This window comes from Python bivittatus, unplaced genomic scaffold (assembly GCF_059951505.1).
Source record: "Python bivittatus isolate LINGU-HERP-01145 unplaced genomic scaffold, Pbiv_v1 ctg000220_np1212, whole genome shotgun sequence".
Taxonomy (NCBI): domain Eukaryota; kingdom Metazoa; phylum Chordata; class Lepidosauria; order Squamata; family Pythonidae; genus Python; species Python bivittatus.
Window position 1 is genome coordinate 18297570 of NW_028277048.1, and position 13503 is coordinate 18311072.

At 46.8% G+C, this 13503-nt stretch overlaps 1 protein-coding gene across 1 annotated transcript; it reads right to left on the minus strand.

Annotated features, from left to right (window-relative positions):
* Positions 1–9801: 9801 nt before the first annotated feature.
* On the minus strand, positions 9802–12661 carry HOXC4 (homeobox C4). Its single transcript, XM_007423853.4, has 2 exons — positions 11842–12661; positions 9802–11278 (listed from the first exon to the last, which is right to left on the minus strand). The coding sequence occupies exons 1-2, from the start codon at positions 12413–12415 to the stop codon at positions 10926–10928; spliced, it is 927 nt and encodes a 308-aa protein (XP_007423915.1). The 5' UTR covers positions 12416–12661; the 3' UTR covers positions 9802–10925.
* Between the last annotated feature and the right edge of the window lie 842 nt (positions 12662–13503).

A 13503-nucleotide genomic window follows, 5' to 3' on the forward strand; every position in this document is an offset into this window, starting at 1 on the left:
TATCAGGCTGAGATCTATAAGGTGGGGAGGGGCGGGTGAAAAGAGTTGCACGTTTAGGCTATATCAGATTGTGTATCAGTTTACTAGGCATTTTCTTTTTTCTTTTAAAAACAAAACAAATCTGGCAACTCTACTTTAAATCTCAAGGACACAACCAAGCCACCTTTAAGACCCCCTGGTATTTAATTCTCTGGCTAAATCTTTAATGTGAACATGGTAGTAATTATCAGGGTGTGCATGTGAGTGTGTTAACCGTATTGAGTTCAATAGGTGGCCTTTCTAGAGGGACAGCTCTCTAACTGCACTGGAAGAAACAACTATGGGTGGGGAGTGGTATCCAACCCTCAGTCTCCTCCTTTGACAGGATCATGCCCCATATGTTGTGGGGACGGGCCAGAGGAGGACCCTGCAGGGAATTTATTTAGAAGCGTTGCGTGGAGTACAGTGGGGGTGGACTTTCAGGGAAGAGTCTGAGGAATCAGCCTTGAAAACACTTCATGTTGCCCCTGATTTACGGAGCAACCTTCTGTACTGGAATGGGACCCTGATCGGCTCTTGCTCTCCAGTCCTCTCTTTCATGCCACTGATCATCTGTACTCCTGGAGACCAACCCTGGCAGTCATGAAACCTGCCAAGCCTTGCTCTTCAATCTCAGGGCCTGACACACTCCCTGCCTTCAGCCTCTTCCTTCTCCCCAGGCAGCAGCCCCTGCCCTATCCTCAGACGCAGGGCGACTCTTGTCCCTCTTATGCGCAAAGGCTGGGAGAAAGGCTGGGGGAGAAGCTAGACAGTGCCCAGCCCCCCTGCAGAGTTAAAGGGACTAAGTGGACGCTCTGACAGTTTGGAGGGCAGTAGCAAATGCCAAATGGCGCCTTAAAACAGTACCAGGACATTCCTTCCTTTTTCACTGGTGTGCAGTGGTTGGTGAGTATCTTTTCTTGGGTTTTTCAGCTGGGAGTGGCCAATCTAGACATATCACAATAGGGGTATTTTGTTAGGAGCCATGCAGGCATTATTTTCAATAAATGCATGTGCTTCACACCAAGGTCACCCATTTCTCTTATGTATTCTGGGTTCTCTATAGAAGGTTTCTAAGTGCGGCTGTGCTGCTCCAAATCCTCATTTGTTCAAGGAGTCCCAGGTCAGAGGGTTGTGAATTGCACTCTTCAAAGATCACTTCAGAAGAACAGACCCTAATCTAACTCTACCTAAGAACTAGACATCTGGGATAGTCTGAGATCAATCTTCTTTAGGATATCAATCTCAGGCATTCATACAAGGAACAATTTCTCCGTATGCAGTCAACCTAAATCCCAAGGCCAGATTTCTCTGGAGAGAAAGCTCCAAGGAAAGGGGGGTCAATCACTCTTATTCCCAAGTAGGAGTGAGTAAACCTTGCAGCTTTAATCCTCTTGAGCTGTGAGTAGGATGTAGTACACAGCTGTAGAGGTCAAGGGGAGAATATAGGATGTGCCCCAAATTTGGCTGCTAGGTAGTCATGAATGCTACAAGGGTCTAAACCACACCCTTCCAAATACATCTATGAGAGAAAATCCAAACTGGATAAACAGCAAAGTTTGGGGGCCACCCTATTCTAAAAGACTCAGGTAACCTCTCAGATGGCCACATTTTCCTACTTGGGCACCTCCTTGATGCCAGCTGAATCAGCTCTGACTTGTTTGGAGCAATATGTGCATCACCAACCTAGCTCTAGTTTACACAGGAGGAAAGTTTCTTCTCCGAAATCTACGTTTTGGAGCCCCACAGAAGGGTTTCTGCAGGGAAATCTGACTTTGTGATAAAGATTCGGAAGGGACTCCCTTAGAAGTGTGACCTTGAGGTGGAGGAGGTTTCGACAGGTGCCTGGACTGCAAAAAGGGCTGTGAAACTCCCTTCCTCTCTGCCTATCCATGTACAAACACATTAGCAATATTAGGCATATGCCGGACCGGAAGAAGGATTACTGGCTTCCCCCTTCGCGGCCCGGCCTTAAAGTTCTGCTTCTAGGCTTCTGAGCTTCTGCCCAGCACTTGCATTAACCTGCTGCTCCAGAGAACAGTCGCTCCAAGATGTCAACAACCAGCTTTCAAAGCAACTCTCCCTTTGTTCTGCTGTCCAAATTTGGGGTCGTGACCGAGCGTGGAGCGGAGCTGAGCTGAGCAAGTAAACAGGTTTTCACGGGGCTCCTTTAAATACTGCATACAGAGGTGCGCCGACAGCCAGCCAAGGCGATTGGGTGTGTGGGGTTAAGAGGAAGCGAAGCGAAAGCTCCGAAAAAAGACTCCTTGACCACATGTACGACATGCGGGGGGCGCTTGCAGGATGACAACTCGGCTTCTGTGAGTTCGGCGGAGGGTGGAAAGGGAATCGTGGTTTATAGAGATGCTTTTATGGGCCGAGGCCCGGCGCGGAGGGAGAGTCAGATCGCCAGTGTGGCAAGACTCCTCCGTCCTTTCTTATTTTGCAAGGCCTTGTAGGAAGGAAGCAACGTCCCTTCTTCAAGCGGGGATCGTTCTAACTTTTCGTGCACACACACTCGCAGTATACAGTGCATACCCGCGCCCGAATGTGCTTCCGTGCAGGGTTCCTCTTCCTATTCTGCAAATCGCTCTTAGAAAAACATTTTCTATCATTAACTGCTCCCCGGATCTGCAACTAACTTTTCAGAAGGACTGTTGACGTCCTCAGCGCCAGTCTTCCCTCCTCCCTCCCTCTTGCCACAAACACGCCAGGCCTGAAGTATTGCTGGAATCCTTGTAAGAATTTCTTTGTGGTTCTGCTCTTTACTGCCTAAGCACGCTGCGATTTTCTGGAAAGCTGGGCGCTGATTTAATGTTAGGCAGACAGGGAAAAGGCAGAGCGGTCCCCCCTCCAGGCCTGACCTAGAATCGATGGGTAAGAGACGAGGGCATTTGGAACCGGGCGCGAGAGAAGGACCGCTGGAGTCAGGGAGCCCTTGCCCAGACGGCGGAGGTGGTCAGCGCCAGCCTAGAAGGTAGGGGAAAAGCCTGCAGGCTTAGGAACAGACCGGGGAAAGAACAAAGAGGAAAGGGGTGAGCTGTGCCTTGCCTGTAACTGAGGTAATATTTGGGTGGTAATGGCCAGTAGAGGGGGAATCCCGTATTTTTAATCTTCGGCTGCTGTAGCTCACGAGGCGCTTAATCCAGAGTTTTATCCACCGCTCTCTATCCTTTTTCTTTAATCTACGTACAACATCCCCCGGCGGGGCTTGTCTCAGAGATCAATGATCGCCTTACGGCTGGTCTTGTTTGGGTCAAGAATTTCGCCAGCGTGTAAGCAGCCGCGTCCAGCCCAGGGCCCTTCTGAAGCTACCGACCGGGGTGCCTTTCAGAGCCGCTCCGCCGCAGGGCGGAAGGCGATGTGGCTCCCGAATTCCCTCGCGCAAAGCCAAAGACTTGCTCCAGCAATTCCCGGCTACGATCCAAAATCAGAATTCGCCATCAAATGGGACGCAGCGGCTGACTCACTCAACCTGGCGCGTGGCTCCCGTCGGCGACCACTTAAGCACCTTTGGAGCCTTCTAAGCCAGACCGAAGGGCGATGGCCTCCCTTCCAGAGAGCGTCAGGCAGCTCCAGGACAAACAATGGCCGCGCTTCAGCCTTCCGGGGAAACGCCGGCCGGTCAGGAAAGATACAACTTTCGGAAGAGGCAGAAGGACAGCTATAAAACCAACGCGCGACCGGGACTAACATTCCGCGGAAGGGGCGGGAATCTCAATTCAACCCAGTCGATGGGGCAATACGCTCCTCCACATTCCCCCATTTGACCATTAAGTCAAGACCAGAAGACCTTTGTGATGATGGTCATTATTACTACTGTATTGCTACTACTGCCAGGCTACTATGGTTGGGTTCCCAATACCCACCTTCCCCAGTTTGGCATCCTCCACATAGCTTACTGGTCAACAGTTCTCATCAGTCCAGAAGACCCTGGCCATTGACTATATCTGAGGCAGGGCAGGGGCAGTGGGGGGGAGAGAACTCTAGATGTGGAAGGCAACTGAGCCTTAAAAGGAGACCAGCCCATTTGGGAAAGCTTCAGGACAGCCATTTCCATCCTGGTGCCCTGCACCCATGGTGGGCTTCAGGTCTCGTAATTCTGAGGAAGCCAACCTTTTGGCTGGGCTGGCTGGGAGTTGTAAAGATGTTGTCCACCATATAATTGGAAGGCCTGAGGCTGAAGAAGCAATTCTACAGTTTGAAGGAAAGGATGGTATTTGGGAATGCCACGTTTCCTTCCCAAGGTGGGCTAGAGAAGTCCAAGTCCAGAGGCTTCTTACCCTTCCCCTCCTCCAGGTTGCCTTGTTGCCATGTGGCCAGAGCAAGAGAAGAAAATCTCATGCTGTTCATAATTTACAGGCTTCTAACGTTTATGAACAAGTGTCCAGAGGACAGAGACAGATAAAGTATTCCCTTTCTCTGGTAATCCTGTGACTTGGAGTCACCCAGTGAAGTGGTTCCATGATAGTTTCAGAAAATAGTCACATGTGGTGGGTTATGATTACTTTACGGAGCTCAGTGAGGGTCACTAGTTTAGAAGACCCTCGAAAGGGAGGAGCCAAATCCATGGAGATATTGTATTTAGCAAGAGCTATTGACCTATTAAACCTCCATGTTCAGAAGTTGTCTATCTCAAAGTGAGGCATGCTTGGAATGGAAACAAAATAACATATTTCATCCCCAAGCATCCCTTTCATATTAGCCTGGAGGATCTGCTTGGCTTGCGAATTGTAGGCGCCTTTGTCTGAGATAAATTTGGGTTAGATGTCTGAGCAAGGATGTCATTGCACTGGCTCACCTTGATCCTTTCAAGATGAAGAGTTTCGTTGCCCCATCTGATCCTACAGGCACTAGGGATCAAACCTTGCACTACAGGTTGTGCCCCAATCCTTACATACGTATATCTCTTCTAGGACCAAGGGTTGGGTGTAATGCACACTGTTGCAGTCTAGCAATGTTTTCTCCTTGACTTTCCTGGGAACTAAATCACAAGTCTCTTTATCCCTGGTCATTTAAAAGAAAAAAGACATTATTCTGGAGCAAGTATTGGTTTTGACCATCAAACAGCAACTGTTCCTTTTCTCCTTTTACTTTTGGGTGCATTAAGACCCTTCTGTAGTAAATAAATAAGAAAGGGGAAACTGATAAACTTAGCCTGTCAATAATAATAGCAACAACAACAACTCTGTGGGTGTATATGAACACAGCCACTCCCATATGCTACAGAAAGAGGTATGCATCTAGGCATGTATGAATGCATGAAGGAAATGTTTCGCTCAGTTTTGGTTACAGCTGCATTGGATCTAATATTGCCACAGTCCTTTCTTCACAGAACAGGGGCTGAAGATAGTTTTCCATCCAAAAAGTAATCTGTATCAACTGAAGTGCTTGTGTGCATGTGTGCCAATTTTTCCACACACACAAACATACACACTCATACATACATACATAAATGGAAGACACAAAACAACGAGGGCAACAATTTTGCCAGAAATCATTAATGCCATCAACATAAAAGCTATTGGCTGTTTGCTAGGAAATACTACTCTTTCAGTAAAGTCCCAAAATGTTTGGCTTGGTACCTTGCCCATCAAAATAAATCAAGGCGACAGATTAGGAAGTACATAAAACTATATCTCTAGATAATGATATACGAGACCACAATAAATATAAGTTACATGTTGAAGCTGCTGGCAGTTATGGTTGGAAACCCGTAACTCATTCATTTAACCCTGGCGGAATGTTTGTCTTTTAATTACAATTAAACAGAGCACTTGAACATTTTTTTTCCTCCCCCCCCCCCGAACTGCACGAGGATAAAGAAGGGGGGGGGAGCCGACTGGCGAAGCAAGGGTCTAGAGTGGCCGGGGGCGGGGAGGGGACCAAACTCCTTTGCTTAAGAAGGTAAGCCACGCTATTTTACCACAGGGCCTGGAGTTGGGGTGGGATGACAAAAAAGGGGGGCAGTTGTGTGACTTTTTTCCTTTCTCTCTCAAAAGCAGAAGCTAAGCCCCCTTCAGCTCCTTAGCCACTCCTTTTGAAAGAGTTCTTTTCCCAAACAGCCTCTGAAGAGAATGGAATTCGGAGGTCCCAAGGAATCCCGAAGGTGCATTCTCGGTAGGAAGTTTCTTTGAGCCCTTTTGATCGCCTCCAGGGAAAGAAGAGGGTTCTCCCAGCGCCTGCTTTCCCGGGGTGGGGTTCCCCATTTGGCTTCTCCCCCAAGCCTCTGTGTCCTATGCAGACCTTACAAAGGAAATGAAGGAAGCTGACCTGGAAAGGGTTGCCACACAAGCTGGGCACCCAGAGGCTGGCAAAGAAGTCACTGAGTTTCAGATGTTCCTGAAACCCTCCAGAAACATTTCTAGCGGGCTCCTGCCTTTTAACTCAAAAAAAGAAAAGGAAGTGGGAAAAGAGCCCTGGGCAGCCTGGTCTACCTACCAGGAGACAGGAAGGAGAGCCTTGGGTGCCGTACCCACGGGTGCCCAGGCAGGAAAACCGAAGCGTTCAGATCCAGGGGAGAACCATCCCGCCACACTGGGAAGACGACCTCGCCAACATAACGGAGCTGGAGCCCCAGAAGCACTGGCATCAAGTGAACCGCTGGCCCTGAGCCTCCAAGGGCTCCCTCATTGGCAGCTGACGGCCAGAGGCTTCCAGTCCGGATTGTTTAGGGAGGTCCCCTTCCCGCCTGACCTCGATCTGCCAAAGGGAAGCCTAGACCAGCTTAGAAGACCATGGATTCCCTGTTCTGGTTGCCTTCTTCCAAAGGAGGGAGCTGCCTCTGTCTGCGTGCAGCAGAAACCCCAACGCGTCTTGACGCACCTTACCAATGTAACGGATTTCTCCGCCTTGCCTCTTGGAGTTAAAATCTCTTCTCTTTTCTTTCCTTTTTTCTTTCCTTTTCTCTCAGTAAAACATAAGTATGAATGATGAAGCTGCTTGTTTTGTTAAGTCCCAAAAATGCAAGCGACTTACTTGACGTTGGAAACTTTGCTCTTCGCTAGGAAACCTTCCAAGTAATGGGAAGGCGGGAAACGAAGTAGCGAGGCTTAGCAGCGAGGCTTGGCCGAGACTTCACCCTGCCTTCTTTTCTCTGGAGTTATTTTGGTGACAGCACCAGGCGATAACATGCATTGAATCTGCCCGAGCCCAACTCTCCCTGCTTGCCTCCCCTCCCCGCGCGCCTCCCCACCCACCCGGCTCTACTACGATGGAAAATTTCTTTACAAAGAGCCGAAACAGGGGCGATGCCTTTAAGTTTGTGTAAGGCGCACAGAAGGTACACGTTGAGAGACTTCACTCAGGTCACTGGGGGCTCGGAGGTCAGCCTGAGGGGCTAGAATAAAACTGCTGGCCTAGAAAAGTTGTCCTCTGAATGAACCCACTTTTTTCCCCCTTTTCTCCGAACTTCAATAAAGTACCTTTCAGGCTCTCAACATGGAGGCGTCAAAAAGCTGAGACAGAAAGGGGGGGGGGAGAGAGAGAGAGAGAGAGAGAAGAGGGAGGTGGGAAAGATGAAGGGATAGTGGTATGTATCTCGTAACATTCTCTTCTTTTTCTCTCCCCCCCCCCCCCCGCTTTCCTTTAATCATAATCTCTGTTCCCTGGAAAAATTGTGTCATGGCCAAGTTTAAAGGCTAAATTAGATGATCAACAATAATAATATTTTTTAAAAAGAATCACATAAGACCGCAGATGACAGAAGATAAACACTGAAGTGAACTTCAGGAGGAAAATAAATAAAATAGTGTATATGTACAAGGGGTCTGGGGGAGGGGATAGAGCACTGTAAATATTATTTAGCCATATATTTAAATAAGAGGTTAACTGAAAAGGTTAAAAAAAAATTGAATATGCAGACTATAGAGTTGCAAATGTGATTGATGAACCCTCCTTTTTTTCCTCTTTGGCTTCCTAGGCAGACACAGAGAATGCCCCCAATACAAACTCCCAGCACATTCAGAGACTGATTCTCTCACAGATACTCCTGGTTACAATTTATCAAAGTGTTGTATGTATGTGTGTGAGAAAGAGGAATGTTAAAACAAACAAAAATTTAGTGCAATACAGGCATGTTCATATAGTCAGAACCCTTATTAGTTTAAGTGTAGAATATCAATGGGGCGTGTGTGAGAGTGTCAGAGTTTTTGCAGATTATGACCATTCCATTTTTAGCACCAAAAACTATTTAGAACTTTGGACCTTTTAACACTTTGTTCTCTTCAAACTTTATTTCACAGAGGGTATGTGTGAGATGTATGTATTTGTGTTTGTAAAACCTTTGGGAAAAAGTGATTGTGTTTGTCTTCTTACAACAATAGACCAAAAAGAATATGTTTGGATAAATTATTCTTTTTTAACTGGGAAGTTGATAAACATACATACTTGATATATTAAATATGTAGCTGAGGTCTTATGCATGCTTAGTAAGAAGTAAATCTCACTGTGTTCAGTGGCGCTCCTCAAAAGTTTGTGGGCACAAGACTGCAATCTAAATGATTACCTATTTTCCCCTCTTGATGTAATAAAATAAGGTGGACAAGCAGGCCTGGCAGTGTGATAAGGAAACATTTTAATTTATAATTCCCATACACTGAAGTCTGTATTCCTTCAGTGGAATTGTGGAAATAATGTCATAGGTTTTTGCCTGGCTGTTCTGTCAATCATCTCAACTTACATCAGATGGACTGAACAACTAACAGGCTGAACTGTCATCCTGTTCAGCTGGACCTCATGTTTCTTTGTTAAGTGGTTTGTAAATTAATCTGGATGATAACTACTGCTAGGTTTAATTCTATCCTGTTTAAAAGCCACAAAAGTTCTACATTAACCTGAATGGAATGGCTGAATAATCTGAATCTGCCTGTCAGTCACTTCCTGGGTGTTCCATAGGCCCTGGGTGCTAAACTGATTTTCTTAATGATCAGGAGAAGGATATAGCAACATGCCCTTAAAAAAAAAACCTCTCCTTCAAACCCTCTTCCACTTTGCTCTAATCTTTCAAACTCCTGCTTCATCTGAAATGTATATATTGTTGTCTGATTGACTATTAATGCTATAGATCAACCCACAATTTTGCACATACAATTTAAAGGTAACAGTAATATATACAAATAAATTGATTCTCCTGCTCTTGCAACATAACTAGTTTCTGCTTTCAGGTTGTTAAAAGATTTACCCAATATAAGTAAAGGTCATGGAACTACCACCTAAAAGAGTGGAAAAGCATAATTTGATCACCTAGTTAGTTTTCCATTTTCAGGCCCTGCTGATCAATAGAGTAATCAGTGTATTTAAAAAGGCACTTGCTAAAGTATCTATCTATCTATCTATCTATCTATCTATCTATCTATCTATCTATCTATCTATCTACAATCACAGTAGAAGTATTCCTTGTACAAACACATCTGTGCTACATTTTTCCCAACCACCCTTTCTGCTTCCCTCGGAAAGTAAACATCTTCAGATTCTCTACAGTGCTACTCTCTCTCTGGTATCTACAATATAATTGTGTTAGAAACTTATTTAAAGTACAATAACAGGGGTATATTTCAACTAAAGTTGTTTACAGACAGCGAAAGAAAGCAATAAACTTGATAATGTCACTAAGTCAAAGGAAGGAGGCTCACGTACAGATAAAATGTAAAAAGATACATTTTTAAGAAACAATAATGCACAAACACATCCTGAATCAGCTGAATCTATTTCTAATCAAACACACGTGTACACCTCCAGGGCAAAGATTGCCTGGTAGATTGTGAGTTCAAAGACAGTGCCCATCTTGTGATGTCACAGGGAGAAAGGGTGCAAGTCACAATTCCTAAAATCAATGGCAGATTGACAATTAGCTCCCATGGCACTAAAAGACTTTCCAAAAACACACCTAACTATGGAAAGTTCTTTACACTTAACTGAGAAACAACTATTACTCAGGTCATTCCGGTCATGCCTATTCTCCCAGCATTTTCTTCTTTAGGAGGAGGCAAAGAAGCAAAATAACCCACCAAACATCCCAGAGTCAGTCTGTGTCACACTCACTGTTTTGTTTTGTTTTGTTTTATTGAACAAGGGGACTTTCACATATACACTAAAACTCATTTATTGCAGATTTACAATGATCATGTAAAATTAGTCCAAAAACACAAGAACCACGACAAAAAGCCAAACCAAAAAAATAAAAAATAAAAATCTACCCACTGATTTCTCCCTTCATCTCGCTGCCCTGCTTGCTCTCCTTATCTTTTGCTGCTCACATTGAACTAACCAGACGTTTATTAGTTTCTACTAGCTCGTGTGCCATCCCCCCCCTTTTTTGTAAAAAAAAAAAAAAATCTTTCTCCACATTTATACAAGAAGAAAGAAAAGGAGGAGGGGGAGGGAAGCCTTCAATGGTCTTTTTTTTTTGTTCTCCATGTGTAAACTCAGAGAGCAAAATAATTACATTCTTTCCTTGCCTGTATAATTATTAGCATATGCCCCGAATTTTCATCTAAAACAGAACATTTAGTTCCCCACCCCAACACGCACGCTTACATCCATCCATACATCCATCCACACGCAGACACATCCGCAGACACAGCCCACCCTTCCATTCTTTCCTTCCTTTTTAAAAAATAAATAAAACCCTGAAAATGGCGATTAAAAAACCCCCCAACAGGTATGCCACCTGGCCTCTCGTGCTAATCATACATGCACCTAAAGCTCGAGATCTCCAGTAGACCTCATTCTTTTGTGTATGTGCACGTTCGTGTTTCCTCTCTCTCTCTCTCTCTCTCTCTCCTTAATATATATACGCACGGGAAAACTACGAGGAAGAAAAAAGAACCAAAATATATAGATATATATTAGATTCTATAAATAATCAGAGTCAGTTTGCACGGGGCGTTTTGTGTTGGTTGCTTGGCTTATAACCTTGTGATATCCTCTGCTCGGGGCTCCTGAGCTGAGCTCTGCGAATGCTCCTCGCCGGCTACCGCGCTGGAAGAAGCCGGCAGGGAGCCGGCCGAGGAATTGGCCGGGGCCGTGGATCTCACTTTGGTATTGGGCAGCCGGTGGTCTTTTTTCCATTTCATCCGCCGGTTCTGAAACCAGATCTTGATCTGCCTCTCCGAGAGACACAAGGAGTGGGCGATCTCGATGCGCCTCCGCCTCGTCAGGTATCTGTTATAGTGGAACTCTTTTTCTAATTCCAAGACCTGCTGACGGGTGTAGGCAGTCCGGGACCGCTTAGGCTCGCCTCCATTGTAATTGGGGTTCACTGGAGAAAACAAACAGACAAGCCAAACCAAACCAAAGATTCGCATGGATGCAAGGAAGCGGGGGAGGTGAGGGGGGGGGAGCCGGCGAGATCTCCGGTGGCTCAGGGCGCCGAAAGAGAGAGAGGAAGAGCGAGATCGAGGGGGGGGAGAAAGCCATCCGCCTACTGGGTTATAAAGAACCCAAGACTTTTTGCTCCTAAGAAGAAGGGGTTTCCTTGGCTTGGAAAGAGCCTGAATTATTTATGCACCCCTCTCCAAGCCTTTGGAGTTTCACACATACATAACAGAACGAACCACATGGCTGGGGCTGCCCAGACTAGCTCGGCTATAAAATTTATGGTGGGTGTAATTACCCGCTCGGAGTCGTAAATCCAGCTCAATTGTGCTAACCCAAAGACTCTCGTCGAAGGCAGAGGAGGAGACGGGGGAAAAGGGGAGAGAGGGAGGGAGAGGGAGCCTGAGAGCTTGGTGGGAAGGGGGGGGGGGCGCACACACACACACACACACACACACACGCACGCACATCTGAGAAAAAAGGAGCAGAGGAGGAAAAGTTGCCTACCAGTACTGACGTGGATTTTTTTCATCCATGGGTAGACTATGGGCTGCTTAGAGGCCGCGCTGCTGGAGTGCTCGGGGGTTTGCTGGTTGCAAGCTGGAGGGGCTGGGGATGGCGAGGCAGCCGTGCTGGAGAGAGCCGTTTGGTCACAGAGCTGCTGCGCTTTCTCGGGGAGATGGTGGCCTCCGGGCGGCTGTCCATGGCCCCGTGGATGCGCGGAGGGGTTGCCGGGACCTTGGAGGCTGGCACAGCTGTACTGGCGCTCGGGGTAGCTGGGTCGCTGTGGAGGAGGAGGAGGAGGAGGTGGCGGAGGTGGAGGGTACAATTCCTGGTGATGATGCTGGAAACTGGACTCCCTAGTCCGGCTGTAGTATTCCGGACTGTGGTCTGGGATGTAATTATTTTGCGAATATTCTTCGCATGGAGGAAATTTCGGATCGATGTAGTTAGAGTCCATCAAATACGAGCTCATGATCATTAATTTCTGGAGTGGAAAATAATTTTTCTCGCTTTGTCGTTTTTCTGCTCCATAAAACCCTCCTACTAGCTGGCGACCCCGTAAAGTTAGTTTCACCATGTGACTCGTTGCGCCAATCACGCCAGCCGCGCTAGTCCCCGGATAAGGAACCAAAAGCTTATTCAAAGTGTATCCAATTTGTGTGCGCGCGCGAGTGTGTGTATGTGAGCGTGTGCGTGTGATCTTCTTGGTTGGTCGGTGGTCCCCCAACTCCGAGCAAAAGAAGGGAGTTGGGGGGAAGGGGATAACGCAAGCAACCAAAAATGGTTCTTCTTTTCTTTTCTTTTCTTTTCTTTTCTTTTCCTTTCCTTTCCTTTCCTTTTTTGTAAAGGATCACTTCAAGGACAGGAAGATGATAGAAATAAACTCAATCATTTGGCAGAGAGATGGGAATGTAGGAGAAGCTTCTTCGCATTAGGTTTTCCCCGCCCCCACCCTCGCGCCCCCCTCTTTCAGGTACCCAGCAAGCCCTTTCTTGTACACTACCGAGAATGAAGTGAACCTCGCTTAGGAGAAACACCCAAGATCTTTTTGCACTGCGGAGAGGGGAAGCGCGCTCCACAGCGCTTGCTTCACCTTAAAGAAAAGCTGTGGGGGGAGTTGCCTCCGCCTCCCTCCCCCCTTCCCCAGAACCCAGTTAGTATAATGGTCTGCAGAAGCGCCCTCTCCCCCCGCACCAAAGACCCACGAGCCCCCTTCGATACGCACAGACCGAAAAGTAGGAAGAAGTTCAAGATTTGTATCCCAATGATTGGTAGGCAAGAGCAAGGGGAAAAGACAAAGAAGTCAGCTTACCTGAGAGGGCGGAGGGGGGGAGAGGAGCAGGGGCATATGCAAATCACCTTTGCGTCATTTGGAGTGTTCTAGGAATGCTCATCAACCTTTGCTTAAGGGCGATCTGAGGAGTTACAAGAAGAGCTGAGGGCTGGCAGCTGAAGCAGAGGAAGTTCTAGACCGGCATTCGGCAAGGCCGTCACCCTTCCGAGGGGAGGGAAGGGGGACGAGAAGGTGATGGCAGGGAGAAGCACATAATAGGGACTCTCTTCATTTCCCCTGGACTTCATTAAATCAAAGGTCCTGCTTTTCTGTAATTATGGAAAAAGACACGTGCACTTGCTACACCCATCTGGTCTGAATGTAAGACAGAA